This window comes from Talpa occidentalis, unplaced genomic scaffold (assembly GCF_014898055.3).
Source record: "Talpa occidentalis isolate TD23 unplaced genomic scaffold, MPIMG_talOcc4v2.1 talOcc4.15, whole genome shotgun sequence".
NCBI lineage: Eukaryota > Metazoa > Chordata > Mammalia > Eulipotyphla > Talpidae > Talpa > Talpa occidentalis.
In genome coordinates this window covers 2,622,867-2,645,231 of record NW_023601543.1, presented here as the reverse complement: position 1 = coordinate 2,645,231, position 22,365 = coordinate 2,622,867, and the positions used below count along the sequence as shown (strand labels likewise).

Here is a 22,365-nt window from a genome sequence, read left to right as displayed (position 1 = left end):
TTAGCAGTGCTTTTTAGTTCCCAGTGTATGGGTCTTGTGCAGCGTTTCTTTAATGTATCCCTGAATAGAGTTCACTTTTTTAATATTGCAAATGATGTCTCTGTACTTCAGTGTCCATTTGTTCAGTGCTAATACACATACAGTGAATTTTTATGTTTGCCTTTTACTACATTTGCTTACTAATTTTAAGTAGTTTTCCTATAGTATTCTTAGGATTTTTTTACATGCACGATTATGTCTGCAAATTCAATTTTATTTCTTCCAATATGTTGTATCTTTTATTTCTTTTCTTGCCTTATTATACTTGCTGGGATTTTTAAAAGATAATGAATACAAGCAGTGTGAGCAGCTACCCTTGCCTTGTCCCTGTGACCCTGCCAAAGGGTTTAACCTTTGGTGAGGTGAAGTAGTCAAGCCCATTAGGGGTAAGCAGACTTGGTAAGCAGACTGATTTACTTGAGTCACATGGAGGAGAGAAGGGCGCTGGGGAGAGGTGCATAAAGCAGTGCCCCTGCTTCCCACCAGTAAGTAAGACCTGAGGGTGAAGGGGTGGGGAAGGGTGGTCAGCATGATCAGGAGGGGCCAGGGTGTTGCCTGTGTCACCCCGGACCTTTGTCACATGTTGAAAGTGGCCGCCAGACTCTTCTAGGTGGGGTTGCAGTGATAGGGGAGGGCTGGTGTCCCCCTGCTTCCACATGGGTACGTTTGTAGCAAGTGTCTGGAACACAGAGAACATTTGTGGGGGGTGGGGGATGTTTACTGGTGTTTCGGGTCTTCAACTTTTACCCTTTTTGTTTTCTTTTCTCACCCAGTGGGAAAGCATCCTCTCCTTTTTTACAGGTGCTCTTGACTACTCCCGGTTGCTGAGAGGTGATTTTGTTTTTGTTTTTGTTTTTTTAAAATCATAATTAGATGCTGAATTGTGTCTGTAGAAGCCTAGCTCAAATACTGTCTGCAGGAAGATAGTGTTCCACTTGTTATCCTCCGCCACTAGCCTCTGGAAGTATGGAGAGCAGAATTTAGGGTTCTTTCTTCCTTCTGTGGAACAGCATAGGTGGCTCCTTCAAACACCAGGGAAATGCCCCGGTGGTGCTCCGTGCGCCGCCCCCACAGTTCAGGGACGGCGTCACCTTCTCTTTTGACTCTGGCTGTGGGACCTTTTCCTTGCCTTGCCTTTTAAATTTCTGCCTTTTTTAAAAAAAGGTTTTCTTCCACATCTACAAGAACCTCCTCCCTGGTCCTAGCCCACACTCTAGAGGAGCGGGAGCGGGAGCGGGAGAGCCCTGTTCTCCCGCTGGGCCCGGTGGCTGCTCACGGCTGGCCAGAGGCAGAGCCTCCGCGGAAAGACGCCTTGTGCGGGCTCAGGGCGGCTCCTCCGCTGCCTCTACCTCCAAGGCTGTGAATGAAGCTCGTCTTTGCAGCCTCCCTTTGGACGCTCCTCCACCGCTGGCAAGCTTCCTGGCTGCAGGCTTCTCGTCCTGCCGCTCCTCCCCAGCGGCCCCCGTTTCCTGGGGAAGCTGCTCTTGTAAATGACAAAGTTACTGCAAGTGAGTGAAGATGTTTCCAGCCCAGCGTGTTCAGCTTCTGAGACCCTGGCGACTTAGGAAAATCTCACTGGCTGCCGTTTCCTCCTAGCTGGTGTGGGGAAGGCTCTGGAAGCTCCAGAGCTAGCTTTGGAACTTGCCCAGCTTTGGAACCCAGCCCAGATTTGGAACTCTTCTTCGGAATGGCTTTCAGAGACCGTGGCACCTTTAAAAAATCCCTTCTGTGGTCTCAGCTCTTTGAGTGAGGACCTGGCATTTGGCTCTAGTCCAAAGTAATTTTGCAGCGGATCTATTCAGTGCAGAGTGTGGGCGCTCAGCTGGGGGAGGCAATGCTTTTCACTTAAACACTGAGATGTGGTAGCATTGCCTTAGGTGGCCAGTTTCAAGAGCAGGGTTGGCAGGATACTGGCCGGGACCAGGCTTGCATGAATCCATGCACGTGGGGAGGACTGTTGGCGCCTGATGCATGTCACTGCCTGGGCCCTGGGACACTTTCAGTGAGTCCTTACCTCAGAGCTGTCCCCCATGGGATGCCGGTTCTGTGTTTGTCCTCTAGTTCTGTTTTTTGTTCATACTCTGTGATAGACTTGGAAAAGATTCTCCCACGACTCAAAGTAACATAGCAGTAGACAAATAAAGAAGGGTGATGTACTGATTCAGTTTTGGATTCGAGGGGAAAATGACAGTTTACTCATCTTTAAAATGAAGGCTGGAGTTCTTTGTGACCATTAGATTTTATTACATAGACGTGAAATGCCCGAAACCTTTTCTTTTGACTCAACTGTGTGATCAGAGGCACCGTCTCCTCATTCTGACTCGATCCTCTGTTAGGCAGGTAGCAGGGCCGGACTGCCGGCTGCTGAATGCTGGCCCCTTCCTTTGCTCTTCCTGGACATGCTGTGGAGCCTTTGCGCCCCTCAGGATGTGTGTTGTCATGTGAGGACAGTAACAGTGCTTGTCTGATAAGATTGTGCGGGCACTGACTAAGCACCTCTGTGCCTAGGGCAGCGCCCAACACAGAGCAGAGGGTCCCTAAGGAAGCCCTGGATTACCCATGGGCTGTTTGGTTCTCCTCAGGTGCTATCATTTATCATCTTTGTTACTGTCTGTTATCATGCTCGTTAGTGCTATTTAATTTACGCCTACTCATTGTCTTTATTGTTGTTTTGCTTGTCTTGTATTTATTCATCTCCCCAAGTCAGTTGCTAGCGCCTTGAAAACCTATCTCAGTTTTTTAAGACCCTGCCAGAGTAGTTGCCCAGTATCTATTTATTGATTTCTGATTTCTTTGACAATAGGATTAAATAGTGATCTATGCTGAGAAAGGAGTGCCTGCATGGACTGAGAAACAAAATTGTTCTAAAATGTTGATGTGACCATTTTGTACATTGTTAATTTCTATAACTAACCTCCTTTTATCTGTTGAATTGTGTACCCCCAAAAGACATTGAAGGCTTAAACCCCAGTACCTTGGAGTGTGACCTTATTTGGAAATAGGGTTGTGGCAGGTATGACTGGTAGAACTGACACTGGGGAAGGTAGGCCCTTAATCCAGGAGGACTTGTGTCCGACCATGTGAAGTCGCAGACACGGAGAGAACTGTGTGACGACACAGGCAGACTGGAATGATGCAGCTCCAAGCCAGGAATGCCAAGGCTAGCTGGTCACCATCACAAGCTGGAGAGACAAGGCAGGTCTTCCCTAGAGCCTTGGGAGGGAGCGTGGCCCTGCCGACATTTGAATTTTAGATTTCTGGCCTCCAGAACTCTGAGACAAGAAATTTCTGTTGTAAACTTTGCAGGTGATGGTCCTTAGGGGCGAGGCCTGAGAAAACACAGACCCGGCCCGCCCGTCCTTTTGCTTTTCCCCTTGCTGCTGGGATTAGAGTGCAGGCAAGCCTGGATTCCATTTCCCCTCGAACAGTTGATTTGCCTGCATTTCTGTCTATTGGCCGTCTTCCCCAGGTGCTTTGATTTTCCAAACTGTGTTTGTTGTCAGCCTTGCCCAAGGTAGAGGAAAGTCTGGCCCCAAATGCACGTCCTTACACGGCGCTGGAAGGGGGAGACGTTTGCAGGGGTGTAGAATAGCGGCACTGTCAGCGACGGCGAGACCCCAGCCCAGGGCAGATGACCTGTGAGGCGAGAAAGGCACCAGCATGTGCGTAATGGATGACCGGAGTACAGTCAGGGAAAACGAGCAGCAGACAACTCCCCTCTTGTACGGCCACGCGTCCCTTAAGGAATTTCGGTCAGCGAGGGACCACGTAGGTGGGATGCCCCAGTGGTGGCCGCCACACAGCCTCCGTGTGTGTGAGCGCTGTACCCCAGTCACACCATGACGGACCCGCCCAGCAGCGCAGTTTTTCTCAGATCCCCGTTGTTAAGCGACTCGTGACCACGTAGTTACGGCTCTGGCAAGGGCGCGTCTCAACACGATGGGCCAAAGACAGGGCAACGATTCCATGTCTGCAGAAGTTCAGAAGCAGGCACAACCCATGGTGTGTAGGCACTTATTACACACGCGCACAAGACTTAAAGGTATGCAGAGGAGTTAGTAACATAAAAGTCAGCGCTGGGGCTACTGGGTAAACGACCCAAGAGTAATTCTCCAGAGTCACGTAAACCTGTGAGGTGGTGCTGAAGTCATTGCTTGTTGACTGGGTGCGCGGTGGGTTGGTGTGGTGCCCTCAGGAAGCTCAACTCTAGGTAGAAGACGCCCACTGCCAACATGTGAGCTACAGAGAAGTGAGGTGTGTGTGCGTGCATGCGTGCGTGCGTGCACGGGCCTGGGGAGGCAGGAGTAGCCTTCTATATCTTGAGGCAGATAAATAAGGACCTGGTGGCAACACAGCACCAGTTTTGCCTCTCGTGAGAGCACCTGAGGGGATGTCTCCAAATGGCAGGTTATTGTCTCCAGCCTTTTCTCCTCTTTATTTTTCTAGAAACTGCACATCTACTTTATGGTTCCTTTCTGTTCTTTCCCTTCCACCACTAATTCCTAGTTGGGAGTTTTGTCAGGAATGCCCAGTCTCTGGGCTCTGCCTGGGGCCCTTGGCTCAGAGCTGAGAAGGCCCTGGGAAGCAGCAAGCTGCTCCAACCTGGCACTCGCCACGACCCCTGCAGGCTGCTCACACGGGTTCGCTGTCACCTTCCCCTGCTGCCTGTCTCACTTTTGCTTAAGAAGGTACTTTTGACTTGCACACTTACAGTGCACTTTGGGGGAATCATCCTACAGGGGAAATAGCAGTGGAAGGCATTTTTGTCATGGTACATTTCAGCTGGGTTCCCGAGTTCTGGAATTGGCAGATGGAGGGGGAACTTGATCTTGTTCCTATTTTAAAACGTTGTTTACTGGCAGGTATTTGTTAGAAAACCCATTGGTGAGTTTAATCATCTGTTTAAACGTATGTAATATCATTACTAGGTAGCTTCTTTACATTAAAAAGTGAAGTTAACCTGAAGGTCGTTGACTTTTCTAGTGGTCTGGTTAGCTTACCACCTTTCGTTTCCGAAGCATTTCTGCAGGGGTCGGTGCTGTGGCTGGCTCATGCCTCTGAAGCCAGCTGGCTGCCCTGAAGATGTGCCACTTGTCAGAAGGGACCACGGTCAGCTCGGGTCCATCAGTAACCACTGGAAAAGTGGTTCAGGTGCACTCTGGCTAGATGTGAATTACATCATTTTTAGCCAAAGGTCTTTGCAGTAGTCAAAGGAGAAGTAAGGGCATTGTGGGACAAAGAGTACGTTTCTAAATGCAATGCTATTTAATATTTTATAGTTTCTAAAGAATCAGCAACACAAAGGCCATTTAACCCTCAGATCTAATGTGGGGAGAGAAAAATTAAGAATCTAATCCATATGGATTACATGCAGACAATAAGCCACTGACTTTCACGGGGTGGGGGTGGTGGGTCTTGTTCTGGAATAGTTAGATTTACTCCAAAAGGTCTTGTGTATTTGTGGACACTCGAGACTCTTGACTGAAGGTGACAGGGCCAGGCCGCCACATTAGGGTTTCCACTGAATATTTCCCTGGGTCAGGTGTTGAGTGTTCTTTCTTTTTTTTTTTACTGAAAGTGGGTGCACTTTGAGATTAAGTGCTTTAAGGCTGAGCAGAGCCTCACTAAGATGAGATTGGTCGTTTTAGCAAATGTGGATGAGCACTGTGTCAGCCACCGAGACAGCTTGTCTTTCCTGGCATCTCGCTGAGTGGTTAGCGCCTGTTTGAGGAGTTCCTGGGGGCATCTGTGGGTGGAGCAAGGAAGCTGGCATTGGGGTGCCTCTGTCACACTGGCATATCCTAGTGCCACCTCATGACACCACGAATTAGGTAGTATCTCACCCGGGGCACAGACAGGAACTGCAGTTGCTCAAGTTTAAGTGACTGTGATTGTTAATCAGGGGACAAAATTGGGATTTGAAACCCAGACTGGTTTGAATGCAGAATCGCTTCCTTTTTTCAACTACATCATACTTTTGCAGGTATAAGCTACGAATGGTGGGCTTAATTACATATATTTTAATTGATAATTTGCTTCGGCTAAAGAAGGTTGGTCTGGAAGTAACTAATTTAATAGTTTAAAGCTGGTTCTTGTACAGAAAACCTTTGGGGTGCCTTCAACCCCAATCTCTGTAGCTGAGGCACAGACAGGTGGCCCACGGCCCTGCACACACCCATGCCTTCGCACTGCGCAGAAACGCCAAAGGCAGATGTCAGTGGGGTGCCAGGTGCGGGTTTGGCCCGGTGTCATTCACTCTCCTGGACCTGGGCCACTGCGGACACCAGCCTAAGGGTGCACCTGCTCTCCAGATGCCAGGTGAACAGCTGTCTTCTGTCCAGAGGGCTGCTGGAGACAGCTCAAGGCAGCCTGGGCAGTGGCTGCCCCTGGGAGTGGCCGTGATGTGAAAGCCGCTTGAAGGGTGTGGCAGGTTGGCTCTGCCCAGCAGTTCCCCTGAGGATGGGCCGTACTCCCGCCAGGCTGCTTTGGAAATGGGGGTGTTTTCCATTTAGTGTAATGTCTGGGGAAGTGCGTGATGACAGAGCATGTGCTTTCAGACATGCCCTCTGCCGGAGCTCGGCTTCTGTTGGTTTTTCCAGAATTGTGAACTGGGTGATACTGTCTGGTTTTCAGTTGCTGAAATCTGTTCTAGAACAGAGGGAGCGCCGGGTGTGAGAGTGTCGAGCACCACTGCCCTCAGTAGCTGGCATTTCCTCTCAAAAGAGACTTCCGAGTAGAGCTTTCTTAGAAAGACCTGGGGTTCAGGAGTCAGGCATTGCTCTGTATACCCTCTTGCTCACCAGCCAGCTTTCGAAGTCATTTTTCAGACAGCGTAGCTTCCCACGCCAGCAGAGGAGCCTACAGAGAAGTTGCCTCCTTGAACTTCATTTGAGCATCAGCACAGAGTAGGGAAGCCCACTGAGTAGAATCCACAGAGAGGGCCTGCGCCCCGTCGCCGTCTGTGAACAGAAAGCTCTGAAAAAATCACCCCCAAGGCCTGTGGGGTCCCCAGCAATGGCCCTGACCTGCAGAAGCCCTGTGACGGGGAAGCAGTGTCTCTACTTCTGCTGCTTCTAGGGTTTTCAAGTCAGGTAACAATGTTCTGCATTTTTTTGAAAGTGCTTTTAGTTATGTCTGCTGCAGGTGTGCTGTGGAATCCTGGTTTTCATATTCGACAGGAAGGGAACACAGTTTCTTAGTCTGCAAGAAGGGTGGAGGAAGAGGTGCTGGTATGTCACCAGAAATGCCCTCGGTGGGAAATGTCTATATAAACATTTTATATATGGTATAAACCCGCCGCCATCCCCCTGCCCCGAGCGGCAGGCCTACAAGACCTACCCAGCCCAGGGTTGGTTCTGCCCTTTTCCCCAAGCTCTCACGAATTTCCGACTTCAGTGAACTATTGGGTAAATACCATTAAGGTCTTCGGCCAAGTCTTTAGTGCCCCAGTTCATTTGCTCCTTTAACAAATCCCACGAAGTGCATGCTGGGTGCTGGGCAGCTACACCAGTATAGAATTCCATCAGGTGGGGGCTTGCATTCTGGCGGGGCGGGGGTTGTAACACGTTATCTGAAAGGTAGTAAGTGGTAGAAGGAGGTGCCAGAAGGAGAGAGTCCGAGGCAGAGAGGAGGAGACAGGGAGAGAAGGGACAGGGCAAAGACAGAGCGACACAGAGGCTCCGTGAGACTTGAAGCACACCTGGGGGTAGTTGTCTTGAATTTAGAGAGAGACACAACTAAGGCTCTCTTGTGACTTGAGAATTTGGTTTATTAATGCCCGTTATTAAAATAATGCCACTTTATTTGAGGGAGTTGGGGCCGCAAAGACTACTTGCCTTGAAGAGTTGCATTTTCTGAATGTGTTTCCTAGTCTCAAACTAGGAAAACTCCTCTGTACTGAACTTGGCTGGTGTCCGACTTGGTTTCTTTCAAGCTAGAGACCACTCAGAAGTGCCCTTTCCTAGGTTAGAGCTGGCCCTGCCGTTAACTGCCAAGGCCAGGGCCTGGTCACCTCCTTCCAGGCTCTCTTGGCAGTTCTTGGCTCTTCTTGGCTCTCTCTCTCTCTGTAATGGGGCAGGATTGGGCTTAAGTCGGCACAGAGGTTTTTTTCACGTTCAAAAATGATAGAAGCTTACCTTTGGTTAGAGTCCTATAGTCAGCATATGGTTAGGGAATTAAGCTGTAGTTTTCACTTTAAAGCCAAGGTAGCCCGAATTCAATGTTGTTGTTCTTTTTTTTTTTTTTAATGAAAAGGATTATAACTTGATATTTAGGGGGTGGGGTAGCTGACTTTTGTCAACTTCACTGTGACTTCTAGTTATCGCTGGACAGCATTTAGCCCTACAGATATTGTATCGGTGAAGTTGTGAGCTTGTCACGCTTAGACATTGTCTACAACTTCCCCCCATGGCCTATTTGAGACCTTATTTCCATGTACTTTTTAAAGAGAAGCTTGATAACTAGGTTACCCCAGGCCACATACTAGTCCTGTAGTAGCTAATGGGCTTCCTGGTGTTCGCAGGGTCAGGACAGAGTGGTCGAAGCGGTGGTGCTGGCATCAGCATTCAGTAACGAGCCTCTGCTAGTAATTTGTCACCCGGTGCGCTGGGCACTGTGTAGGGCTGCACTCCTGTGTATTGCTGCACTCGTCTTGCCCACTGATGCTAGTGAAATACAGACAATAGCAGCCGAAGCCAGAGAAGTTAAATAACCTGCGCCAGGCTGAGCAGTGAGCTGTGGGGTCGGGCTTTGAAGGCAGTTGCTCCCCCATTTACTCTCCCCATTCCGCTGGGCGGCCTTCTGCCCGGTTCAGGGATCCGTTGGATGCGTCAATAAGGTCTCACTGACGAGAATCCAAGGGGAACGTCATGCTCCGGCCCATGCTGCCTGCACCTTGGGGTCTCTCAGATTTGCGTTTGATCCACCTTTCAACACCAGCAGTTTCTGGTGTGGCCCGAATTGCGGTAGTACAAGCCGGGACTGCGTATTCTATGGTTCCCTTTCTGTGAAATGTCCAGAATGGACCAGTCTGTACAGAGAGAAGGCAAATTCCTGGTAGCTTAGGGGCTGGGCGCTGGGGAGTGATGAGTGACTACTCTTGGGTATGGGCTTCTGCTTTGGGGTGTTGGCTGTGCTCCTCTGTGGATAGACTTTGAAACCCAGAGAGGTACAGACTTAAACAGGGTGACTTGATAGTGTGTGAGTTCTGTCTGTGGTAGTTAAAAGTCAGGGCGAAGGAGGACTTTCCTGTTATATTCACTTCATTTTAAATTGCGCTATTTTAATGAGGCTTGAGGGGAAACAGGAAGGCGCATCTTTCTTCAATGGTTTATAAACAGGAACGGGAAGGTGAACGCTGGCTGCCTGTGTGTCCACATCTCCAGCGTGTAACGCTGACTTGGCGGTCATTTCACGTTTATTCGAGAGCATTGACTTATTTTATTGTTTCCAGTATTAAGGTATCTGATTATTACAACGTGCTGTTACTAAAGAAAATCCTCCCAAATATATAATCTTGTTTAGGGGAGAAAAGGAACTTCAGGGCAAACACATTTCACTTGCTCTGCCTAGTCCACCTTGTCCATTCTTTTGCTTGGATTTGAGCTCAAGGATAAGAGTTTTTTCAGGGCACACTGTACTGTTTACTCTGAGTTTCATTTAGTTTCAAGTTAACATCCTTTAATCTTTTTTAAAAGGAATTTCTAATTTTAGGCTGTGCTACCTCATAGTAGTTTCAGCTTTTTTAAGTGGACTGTCCCTTCATGTCAAGAATGCTTTTACTGTCCCTCACTGTCCGTTGCTCAGCAGGAGCCTCCTGGTTGCAGTGTGTGGGGTTTCACCAGATTGTGGATTTTGCACACGACCTGCCATTCATTCACCAGAGTTATGGGTGCCAGCTGTGTGCCAGCAGACAGGGCCCCAGTGACCCCAGCCTTGCCCCTGTACGGTCGTCCTCACCTGGCCATCTCTCTGCCTCTTCATCTCAATGGTGGTACAGGCCGCCTCTCGTCACCTTCCTTAGGGCCAGGGACAGCGCTGCGCAGCTTGGAAGGCACTCGATCCCCCAAAGGCCCGCAGCCACCTGGCTGAATTGGATGCACTTTCCAAACTCCCAATGACTTCGTCTGTAGCTCCTCTGTCTCATCAGCTTCCATAAATGAAAAACCCAAGTATTTTATTTAGTTTCCTGTTGTGGCTATAATCTTCACAAGTCTAAATTAATCTTTGCGTTAAAATGATACTGTGTATGTTCTGAATAGGATGCTTTCATTCATGTCTGAATTGTGATGAATATGCATTATTTAAATGAAGTATATACTGTCTCTAGAAAATACTGATTAAATCAAATTGTGCTAATTTGATTTCCATTAAACCCATGCCACTTTAGATTGCCATAATTTGGAGAAAACAGAATTCTGAAAGGGAAAATAGTCTGTGATCAGAGGTCCACCCTTTCTGTCACTCTGCTTGACTGCCTTGAAGTATCTTCAAAAACTGAGCGTGCAAAGTGGATGCTGCACAGTGAGTCAAGCACCAGGGGGCTGCAGGCAGCAGTTGGCACATAGAACACAAACACCAGGAGTGCATGCAGGCCCTCCTGGGCCCCTGTGCGCCTGGCCGCCTGCTCTGTTTTGTAGCTCTCCTGAGGGCTTGTGTGGGGCCGCCCCACAGGGGTACCTCCCCCACAGGGGCCTCCTGTGCAAACAGGGCCGGTGAAGTACCATTTGTTCAGTCACAGTGTTCAAGACTCAGATGTCTCTGCTGTTTGAAATCACATGCAATTCAATTGATGCTGAATGTTCTCTTTCCTGCTAGGGTTTCCAGTATGGCTTCCGCACCAGCCCCGAAATATAATTCACACTCCTTGGAGAACGAGTCTATTAAGAGGGTAAGTTGAGTTTCCCAGTTTATCTGTACCCCTGTCTCTGCACATCTCTTTTCCTATTTGAATGTTAGGCAGCCCTTTGGGATTTAACGAATGACTGATTTTTGTCATTCATTCCCATAACCTAAATACTTTGATGCACGTGGTTTTGTTTGGTTTTCTACCAGGTTCCAGAAAAGACTGACTGCCTTCTGTGTGGTGAGTTTTGCATTTGTAAATTATTTCACAAAACTTAATTTTTCGAGAATCTGTGTCTTGTGAGCTACTGCAGATGTTACGTTGGTGGTACCTGCCAACCTGTTGACCTGAAAACCTGCTGAGAGACTGGAAGGCAAGGCCACTGAGCTGGCCGTTACACCTTCTGAGACATTGGCTTCATTTCTGTATATGACGACAAACTAGTTGCCTGATCAACACGTATCTGACTTTAACAGAAGATGGCTTACTGTATCGAGGAGAAAATTGTGTAATTAGAGGGAGATGTGAAGTATATATTGAAAGGGATGCATTTAAAATGTGCCTTATCCATCCTTATCCATGGCCCTGTAAGGCTTTGGCACAAGCAGCCTTCGTCCACCTGGCGTCGCTTCATTTCTGTTTCCCTGATTTATAATGAGGATTTAAAGCTAAAAGGGAGTGTTTCTTGTCCACTGGTGTTTGTTTTGTGGAGTACCTGTTCACCTTTTTGCCTTTTGTGGTGTTTGGGTGTTGTGGGTGGGGCCTTTTCCTATCAATTTTTAAGTGTTCTTTAGATATTATGATAATCTCCTTACACATCACAAGTCCTTGGCCTCATTTATTGTTGACTTTTCAATTATATTTATGGTGTTTTGCTTTGATTTTGAAACAGAGGATTACAGTTTTTGTGTTATCATGTCCCTCAATCTTTCCCTTCATATTTTCTGCTTTTGCTCATGTTTGCCTTTTTCATTCCCCAACATTACATAAATTTTATTACTTTTTAATATTGTGATGGCACAAGAATCAGTTCTAAATGCAAGAGTAACTTCAACAAGTCCTTGTGTAGTATCACTTTAAGTGTGGCCTAGCTTAATCCCTTGCTACCCTGTGTCCTTCAAGTATACTCACTTCCTGTACTTTGTGCTTAGATTATTAGGCGTCCCCACACCCCAACCCAGAAATGTGGCCCCCAAAAGTATATGCTGTATATCGAGTTGCTCAGTATTTGTGTTTCAGTTAGTAACAGGCAGTGGTATGCGAAGGTGGTAACATTTCCTTCCCTTCCTATTTACGTCCAAGCACTAACACAGATTGGAAATCCACAGGAAAGTTTTGTTTTTGTGCAGGCAGAGAAGATAAACTCAGCACAAAATCCAGCAACACACCCCCTTTTGGTGGTTTATATCTTACCTCAGCACACAGCTCTCATTACCCCTGTTTCTTACTAGCTCACGTTTGCCTCATCTGTGTGAGCTTACAAAAGTGTGCTTGTGCACGTTGCTTCACTAAATAGTCACAAAGCCCCTGTGAGGGCAGTACTGCTAACTTCACACACAAAGTGATTGCCATGAGATTTTGGAAAACAACTAGAGAAAAAATTGAATGGAAGAAGACCGAGAAACCTTCTGCTCAAACAGATGTTAATGATGTGTGTGGTCCCGTGGGGCTGCTCAGTAGGCTGCACGCGTCCTGCCCAGGTGCTCAGCCGCCATGGCTCGCTGTGGGGACTGGACTTGGGGCTCGGTGCTGCCTTTGCCTGCCTGGCGGAGCTACAGCGGTGGTGGCAGGAGGCACCTGCCTGGGAATGGCTCTCAAGCCAGTAGAGTAAAGCAGTGTGAGGAAGGTGTGTTGGTAGCTCTGGAGTTTGCAGGCCACCTCTTCCTCTTACCTGCTCTCACATGTGTGAGGGATCTTAGTAAAATGAGAAACCCGCTTGGGAGTGACAGTTAATTTCTGGCTTTGCAAGAAGACTGGCTTATTATTCTTCAGATAAGGCTGGTGTATTATTGTCCGGATAAGACCCCATTGAGATGAAGTTTTCATTGCTACTCTTAACAACAGGTGACTAAATAGTTAATATCACAAAGAAAGCTGCCACAGCCTCTGTGTATCTCTAGATCCAAGTGGTATTTACTTTCTGTCACTCTCCTGAATGCTGTCAATTGTCTGAAATGCTTGGAAGGGTTGTTTAACAATTAACATTACTAAGCGTGTTCACATTCTTTTATGGCTAAAACTTATCATGTTGATACTGTGTCATGTTTTTTTAGTTTGAGTTTACTACATTGGTAAATATCTGTTTTTTCTTTTTAAAAAAGCGTGTGTTTGGGGTTGCTTAAACACCTTCTGAAGCCACTGTTTTGTTTCCAGACTTCTTCCAGAGAGGGGGTGAATCAGGATCTCGGAGAGGCTGTCCCTCGGCTTCCGGGGGAGACGCGAATTACCGGTAAGAGGCCTGTGAAGCTTAGGTCTGAAACTGGATGAGAGGGCCAGTGGGCCGGGTCCCCCAACCCTGTGACTTTAGAAGTCAGGTGTGGCGGGGCTGGCTGGTTTGCTTAAGAGCGTTCTAGAGATAGCACCATGCTGGTGTCCTGGGTGAACAGCTTTTTGAAGAGCCTCATGATATCCACAATAGGGACAGTTTTTTCTCTGTACTTTTAAAAAATGAGAATTTTTTTTTTAAATGAGAATTATTGTGGGGAAAAAAAATGTGGATTATATCCTAAAAGTCACTTACTGTCGCTCTAAGCACTCATCGTTTGAGGTCTTAAGAACACAGTGAGTGATATTCAGGTTTGCCAGCCTGTGACATGTGCTTTAAAATGATCCACTTACGGGCTTATGGTCAGAGTAGTCTCTTCTTTGAGAGATAGGAGAGCGTCTTGGCTTAAAGTATCTTTCATCTGCCACAGAACCGAGCCTAATAATATTGAGGTAACCTTTTGATTGTTGACATATTTTTCATGGTAAGTTCATAATAAGAGGAATGCCCTGTGGAAGGGCCAGAGCATTCTGGCTTAAGAACACAGAATGCAGCATGAGCACTTGTCAGCCGGTGCTGATGCGGTAGGCGTTCATGTTGTATATCAGGGTCGCCACCTTCTCACATCCCCATTGTACCCAGTGATGTGGCGGTTGCCGGGGTGTGGGGGACCTTTGCGTTCATTTTGTCTAATAAGATCTGGGCTCTGGTGTAAATGGCTGAATCATGGCTCTAGCTACATTTAGGGTGTGGACACGGTGCACCAAGTCAAAGGATTCCATGTCACAGACTCGCACACCGAGCCCAGTCTTGAAAGCGCTGGCCCGTGCCACCCCCCCCCTCCCCCAGTGACTGGATCAGAGTGGAGAGAACCCCTGACGTTGGGTAGTCTGAAAACACCAAGTTTTGGTTTCTGTGTCTGTGCCAGAACCTCAACCAAGGGAGTAACTGACTAGATTATCGAGAGTAGCCACTGGGTATTTTTCATTTAGCACCCAAGGAGAAAGAGATTTCAACATTGTACAAAAACAAACAAACAACACTGAAAACCATTAATACATTAAAGGACATCCTTGAAAGATTTATTTTTCTCATAATAAATGACCTCTCCTGGTTTAGTCTCTCCTTATGCTTGAGTCTTCCAAAGATGTCTTGTTCTCATGGCCATCTGTTTTATGTCACTAACATGTGTGAGATGAATCTAGCTAAACTCATCACTGGACTATTAAAATAGAAAGACTAGACTATAGAAACATCTCTGCTCTTGATACTCATTTATTAAAAACACGATGTTGGTGTGATTAGAGATTAGAGGCTGGCAAACCTCAAGCCCTACCTGGTGGTGACTTCACGAGCCTGTCCATCAGGTTGGTTGAGGGAGCTCCAGTTACTTTCACCCCAGGGGGAGCAGCGCGTGCTCTCCTTCACCTCCCCTTCCAGATGCTACACCTCCCCTCGGGGTGCTGGCGTTGAGGGCAGGCTCAGAGGAGCACCAGCAGGGCCTGGAGGTGACATGGGGCCCATCTGTGCCCTCACTGCACCGATGTCTCTGGGCACAGTGATGCAGTGATGTGGCCAGTGCTTGCTCTGCAGCTTTACACTGACTTTTTAAATTGTACTTATTCTTAGCCAACTAGTTTATATTAAATTAGTGCCATTTGTTATGTATCTTGGTATATATTTCCATTACTTTAGGGTACTTTTTTTATCTTAATAGACAAAGAAGTTATTTACATATGTCCTTTCAATGGCCCCATTAAGGGAAGAGTTTACATCACAAATTATCGTCTTTATTTAAGAAGTTTGGAAATGGTAAGTAGACTCTAAGACCATAAAGATGACCCTAACTGTTAAAGATATTGCTAAACTCTTTCTCTTCTACTTTGCGCGATTGACTAGATCAGATTAACATGGCCAATAGATTTGTTTGTCGACTCTTAATTTTTGGCTTCTGCAAAGCTTGTTTAACTAACACCTGTATGCATAGGGAATGGAGTGAACTAAAGAATAAGTTTTGTCCCTCATAAGAGTAGAGCAGGGTCGGAGACAGTCCCCAGGTGCTAGCTTGAAGCAGAACAGTGGTTCTTTACCAGAAGCACAGATGAGATGCAGCTGTTAAACCTAACAGAATCCCCGGATGACCTTGTCACACTTCATCAGAATGGCTGGCCGTGGTCCTTCATAAAACATCACAGAGGAGGCTGCTAATGTGAATTATGAAGGCACACTGCTCTAGAACTTTCCAGGTGTTCAATGACAAAGCCCCAGGTTGCAGTTTAAAACGAGGGTGACCATGGTATGGCTTAGTGCCCCCCTCCCTTTTCATTTCACATCCACAAATGTTTGCCACAGCATTTCAAGAATGTTCCATAGCTGAAACAATGACATGGGGAAGAGATGCTCCACAAGGGGAAGACTGAGTAGCCTCTTTGGCCACCACAGAAGGACCTGGGGTAGATTGAGTAGCCGTTGACTTGGTCAGCCTGAAGGGGCAGGTATATTTTGATGGGCTGGACTAAGCAGGATCAACACCACCAGAGTACATAGACTCATAGCCCAGAGTCAGTGTCTACAGTGGACCCATGACACTGTTGGGGAGAATCTGACGAGCTTAGTGCTTGTACTCACCACTTCTTGACAGTAGTTCTAATTTAGATTAGTTTGCATCTTTTGATCATTTTTATATATGTTCATTATTGTGTCCAGATGCTTAAAAATGCTATTTATTAGTCCTATTGCCATAGTGGTGGCAGCCTGCTTCTGTCCTGTGCAGAGGCTACCCACGAGGTGATGAGATTGGGCATTTATTTATACAGATCTGTTTAGCCTTCTCAGTAAGACTGGAGCAGGACAACTGTTCTGGTTTTGCAGAATGTGAAAGAAGATTCTGGAAATTAACAGCTGTGAGCTGGATGTCTACCCTTTGTAACAATTGACAGCAATTCTAGAATCGCTAATCATTTCAACATGATTTTTAAGCACCTAAGAAAGAAGGCACTGGGACTGTTACGGCCATGTGTCTTGAGTGTATCAAGGCATGTGTCAGACCCTGACGAAGAAACCTAGGCCAGTGGTGGTGGCACATGCAGGTGGAGTTAGAGATTGTGAGTTAAAGGCTCGACGCCACCTAGGTGGCATGGTCGCTGTGGTCTTGCTGTGCGAGCTTTTCCTCCCCAGTGTTTGTGATGCAGCGCAGATGGACCCCTAGAACGCACACAGCTGATATGTGGAAAATGGCAATCAACAAGGCAGCGTGCTGGGTGACAGAATCAAGGTAGAGGTGATCTTACTCAGCTAGCATATTGGGGTGATACTAATATGACGTTGCATGTAGATAACATTTACTTCATAAAAACCAGTCATCTCACTAAAGGTTGGAGGAGGCTCCCTTAATGGGCCCACATGTGTGTGACTCAGTAGCTGGACGTGACTGTTACTTAATACACCTGTAGGCCAAGCTAACAAAAGTGCAGTCTAGTGACCAGACAAAATGAGACATGAGTGTGGTCTGAAGTGTCACCTTCAAGTGTGGGTGACACATTTTAGGAGGGACATGACAAACGAGAGAAGAGACAGTTCAGCTGGAGGGAGCCACACTAGCGAAGGGCCGTCACATGAGCGGTGATGGAAATGGAAGTTGCCCCTTTGTCTGGAGAAAAGAAGACTGCCCGGAGACGCAGCACAGCTGCCCTGGCACAGTCCAAGTGCCTTCCGTGGAGCGGGTTTGACTCGTTCTGTGCAGCTTCCATGGCCACATGGGGCAGAGTGAGACTTTAGATCAACAATTGGAATGAAAGCTGTCATGGCGCCTCCTGCTCTGAACGCGTGGCTTGTTGAGTCTCCTGCCGTGTCGGTTCCATCTTGCGTTGTCGCCGGCACCGAGGATGAGCTGGGGAAACTATTTCAGCTGTGGCAGTGACAAGACCGTGTATGCGGTGTGTGGTTTCAGTTCTGTTGAACGAGTGAAAACAGTCTAGAGAAGTTGCTGGAAGGAAACGCTGAAGGGTTGAGGACTTGCGATAGCTGGCGCGTGCAGTTGCACTTGCTCGGTTTTCCTCCTGTCCCCTGGGATGAGCTCGTGTTACTTTGATAGACGGGGGAGCTCGGAGCAAGCTGTCTGGTCTTCCTGGGGCCCCGTGGAGGGACGGAGCTAGCGCTGACTGGGTGAAGGAAATGCCTGTTGCATACCGACCACTTACTTTTTTCTGCTTCCACTAAGTTTCACTTAAACATTTTGACCAGCTGACCACAACGTTTGGTCCAGTAGGGCAGCTTGCAGGTGATGGCAGGAGGCAGCAGGTAAGGACAGCCAGCTGAAGTGGCAACGCAGAAGCTGAGAGGCACAGGCGTCGCAGTGTTGCTTCCTTAAAGTCCGCAGTGAGAACAGTAACTGCGTGCCACTGCCGCCTGGCTGCTGTGTGCGTCCCACAGCCGTCACCTCGCGGGCGTTTCAGAGCGGACACCTGTTGGTCTCAGGTATGTAAGCAAACTCGGCACCGGGAGTGAGGCTGACTCGGCGCCAGCTCTCCAGTCTCGGAGGCGCCCGGGCCAGTTGGTTTCCTTAGATGGACCCGGCGGCGGCTTTCTCCCACGGCCCTCCTTCCTGGACTTGGCCTCTGCTCTGCCCCGTGTGCTGCCTCAGGCTGATCCTTCCTAGCTGAGGCCGAGCAGCTTCTCACCTCTAGAACGCTGGTCAGTTCCCGCGTTGTCCACAGAGTAAAATCCACTGTCCCTCTGTGGCATATCGATCCTCTGGGTTCTCCAGCTTCTGTTCACACCACTTCTCCCCCAACCCAGACTCACTTCCAAAGCTCCTTCTTCCCTTCTCCCACACACGAGGCGAGGCCCTGCTGCTCTGTTCCCTGGCACCATTCTTCTCACTCCCTCCACCTCCCATAGTCCTCTCTGGAGATTTCCGCAGCTTCCCTGAAGTCACTTCCTCTTCGTGTGTCCACGGCCGTCTTCCATGTCTCCATGCCTGCTGCCCTTAGTGCCCTGAAACCTTCCCTGCCTGCCGAGCTGACCTCGAACCGCCCCCCGCCACGCTTCCTCTCCATCCATGTTTCCTCCTGAGCGCTGGCCTGTCTCCTCTCTGCCTGCTTCGCTGCTTGCTCCCGCAGGCGGTCCCTGTGAGGGCAGAGCTGCCGGGCTGTGCTTGCGGGTGGACCTGCAGCACTTTGTGAAGGCGCGCCACTAGGCGTGCTGACAGAAGGGCTTCTGGCCTGTTGATTTGCTGCTGTCTGTGGCCTTAGAGGGGGCCCCCTGTGCCTAGCTGACACCATGTCTGGGAGACAGTAGGTGCTCTGTAGCAGGTGTTCGGTGGGAGAACTCAGGAGGGGCCCAACTCCCAGCTTGCCAGTGTACCTTAGAGGGCAATGACCTGGTCCCCACAGTTTAACCAAGCTTGGGCCCTACTAAATTGTGACACCTCAAATCCCACTGTTGCTCCTGGGCTTCAGAAATCCCACCGCTACCTGTTGACCTCGAGGATGCTCAGGACTTGGGCTCGGGGTCGAGCTGTAATCCGGTACACTGCTGCGGGCTTCCAGAGCCATTCCAGAGCGCGCCGGGTCCAGGCGCTGTAGCGGATAAGCGGGACAGACGAACCCTCTGCTCAGCCCTGCACTCCTATCTTTATTCCGGAAACATTCAGTGAGCACTGTGGTGGAGCTAACGCTTTGCTCGCTGAGGGACAGGGAGAGGCTGACTAATCATGGAGTCATTAGGCAGAGCTGCAGTGGCTGGGTAACTTGAGCTCAGGACGAGGATGAGTCACCGCGATGATGACTCATCGCTGCTGAGACTGGGCGAGCTGCCGCAGCCAGCAGGGGCCACAGAGGGAGGGACATGGCAGGTAGTTTCCACGTCCAGAAGGGCGCCGTCTGCATGGATGTGCAAGGTGGCCGAGGGAGCTGCTGGAGCCGGTGCAGAGGGCTGTGCGGGCCAGGGGAAGAACGAGGCCAGCGGAGGGCTGGCCTCAACCAGCCCAGGTCACAGTTGGGAGGTCCCAGGTCGGGCGGAGCCCACCTCAGGTGCAGGTTTCAGGAGAAGAGCTGCAGCTTGTATGGTGGGTCAGGACAGGGGGAGGCAGGAAGTGGGAAGGCCACCAGGATGTTACTTGAGTTGTCTGGGTCAGTGCTAGGGGCCTCCACAGTCGACAGCGGGAGAGCACCGCGGGATAGCGAGGGAACAGCGCAGAGATGGGAGGACGAGCGGGGCTGCTTGGAGGTGGGATTTGAAGGGGATTGTTGAGGTGAGACTGTCTCTGATTTTGTTGCCTGAATGGTTGGACCAACTCCCCTCCCTGGAAGGAGATCTTACAGGAAAGGAATCGGATGCTGAGAGGCCCAGGGGAAGTAACCCGTAGGGAAGGACCTGCTGCTGCGCGGGCGGCAGGGAGGTTGCTCGCCAAGGAGGACAGTCTTGCAGCAGTTGGGGCGTGGTTGTGAGCGTGTCAGTAAAGTGCTGTTGGTGCCCAAGGTCACCGTGACAAGTATGTGACACAGATTCTGCTGAGGAGAGAACCCTGGGGCTCATGGACACTTGTCCATGGTGGGGAGCGAAAGAAGAGGAGTGGAGAAGAGGGCAGTGGCAGTTGGAGCACTAAAAAAACTGCTGCAAGAAAAAATCTCGAAGTAAGGGAGGGTGTTACAGGTTACAAGGTTCAGGTTTAGGTCCCTGGGGGCCCCCGGGAGAACAGATTCTGTGGAGGATGAGTATGATTGGTGTCTCTGCTCCCTCCTGCTGGAAGCTTCTCCAGCTCCCTGGCCTCAACACTCTCTCCCTCCTGCTCCCCTTGCCTTCTGTCACTTCTCCACAGTTGTCTACTTGCAAAGCTCCTGAGAGTTGCCCAGGCCAGCCCTGCACCAGCTCTGCCTGCTTGACACTGTAGGTAGGCCGGGCCGGCAGCCTGGCCACGCCTCCTTCCTTCCTGGCTGCTGCAGCTCCCTCCACTTCATCTGGTGGCCCAGAATCCTGCCAAGCCATGGTTCTCCAGCACTTGCTCTCTTCCCGGTTCCCTCTTGTTTCTGTCAGCGGTGCTACTTTTCTTCCAGTCACCCTTCTCTGCAGTGGTCTCCACATTTGCCCATCGCAGCCAAAGGCTTCTTCACCCCAGCCCCATCTCCCAGGAGCCTCCAGCGGCCTCCTGGACCCTGCCACCTGCAGCTTCTCCCCACACCTTTCTTCTAGCTCCCTAAGACAGACCCTGGTGGGGGGGCTCCTCCCCTCTTTAGCTTCTACAACCACTGAACCTGTCTTCCCTCCCCCAGGGGCCCTGTCCTCACACTCTGAGGTGTTTCTCAGTGTCCAGACCCCCAACAAGCCCTGTGCTTTCCCCCTCTCGCTTCCTGCTTTCTCCACCTAGAATACATGGCCGTCCTGCCCCCCCCCCCCCCGTCTCTACTGGTCACTCACTTTTAAAATTGATTTGGAAAATATTTAGGATAAAGTTTATAAAGAATCCACAAACATCTGTGGGCCCACCGCCCAGGTAAGATAAACTTTGGAAAGAAGCAAACATCTGTGAGGGTCTCCCCCCATCCCCCCGCCTCAGGGACTCCGCCTTTCAAAAGTTGGTGTCTCTCACCATCACACCACGCATTCATCCTTGACAGGGACCGGAGTATGGGGAGCTTTTAAACCTTCTGCTCCACAGGTGATAACCCTTTGCAGTGTAATTTGCTTCTAGGATTAGCACTGCTGCTGAGAGGAGAAACGTGCACAATATACATTTCATCTTTCAGTGATAAGTCAGAAATAGTATGTTCTTCCTGGATTAAATTCATGGAGAAATTTATTGTGAAGGTTTCTCTAAAAGATAGAGGCATAGTGATTCAGTTCTCCAGGCAGAGCACGAGCCAGCGGTCGTGGAACACCATTCAGGCCCCAGGTAGAGACACAACACGCATGTCAGCTTACCCAGCAAAGGCGTTCTGTGAGGGGGCAGGGTGATGGGGTCTGTTTCCTTTAATTTTTAATGGTTTACTTACTAGCAGAGAGACAGGACTTGGAGAATCGAGCTGGATGGAAGCCCACATGGCCATCAACCTCCGTGGCTCACACACCTGCTTCTGACAGGCGTGAGGTATCGTGGCACCCAGTGCCGAGCAGCTAACAGCCTGGTGCCTTCGGGTCCATAGTCACCATAACTGGCTGTGCTCACCCAGCACCCAGAAGGGAGCCGAAGGTGGACATTGGACAGCCAGACCGGAATTCCTTTCTCATTCCCAGCACAAACAAAAAGCATTCCATTTCAAGAAAATACTGTGGGGACAGTTCAGGATTGGCCTTTTCAAGGTCCTTCTGCCTAGTGCGTCTGGCATCTCTTCCTTTTAAAGGAGGTGAAATAATGCTAAAGTGAGCGCAGTAATAAGGCCTCCCTCTGCGTCCATGAAGCAGAACCGCGCTGGGACCACAGGCTCCACACTCTGCGGATTCTTTCAAACATCCAGTCCTAAAACAGCTGCCGCTGCAAGATTAATGCTGTTTGCAGGTTTAAGAAAGCAGTTTCTGCTGAAACCCCAGGTTCCTTTGCTCCCTGTTCTCATACCCATTCGTAATTTCCAGAAACGTGAGTTGAAAGTAGCGGAGTGGATGGAATGAATTCGTTTCACACAACTCCGAGCTTGCAGACCTCAGAAGGGGTCTGACCGCTGCTTTGGCACATCTTTGAATCTCAGACTGACCTCCCGACATCTCCTGGCAGCGCAGCGCATCTGCCTTCACCCATCCCTTCCTCTGCTCCCAGCTCGAGTCTCTTCCAGAGCGCCGCCCTTTGCTTGAGTTCCTCCTTTCTCTTCTGCAGCCTCTGGGCCCCTCGCTGCTTTGTCTTCCTCTGCTCAAGGCTCCTGAATTTCCAGCCCCCTCCTGTATCCCTGCTCCCTGACACTCCTCTCCTCGCTCTTCCTCTACTCCGCCAGGCTTCCCGAAAACCAGATGCCTGCCGCTGCCACTTCCGGAGCAGCGACTCCTTCACTTCCTGTGCTGTGGCTTCAGT

At 49.4% G+C, this 22,365-nt stretch overlaps 1 protein-coding gene across 7 annotated transcripts in view; it reads left to right on the top strand.

Moving 5' to 3' along the window:
* Positions 1 to 22,365, top strand: part of MTM1 (myotubularin 1) — a 70,624-nt gene that overhangs the window by 9,134 nt on the left and 39,125 nt on the right. For 6 of the 7 annotated variants that reach the window (XM_037511832.2, XM_054695507.1, XM_037511831.2 and 3 more), the window contains exons 2-4: positions 10,855 to 10,927; positions 13,256 to 13,331; positions 15,085 to 15,179. In XM_037511832.2, coding sequence (XP_037367729.1) covers positions 10,865 to 10,927; positions 13,256 to 13,331; positions 15,085 to 15,179 — 234 coding nt within the window. In that variant the 5' untranslated portion in view covers positions 10,855 to 10,864. Of the gene's footprint in view, positions 1 to 10,853; positions 10,928 to 13,255; positions 13,332 to 15,084; positions 15,180 to 22,365 lie in introns of all 7 variants that reach the window. The other variant, XM_054695506.1, reaches the window with a different exon arrangement.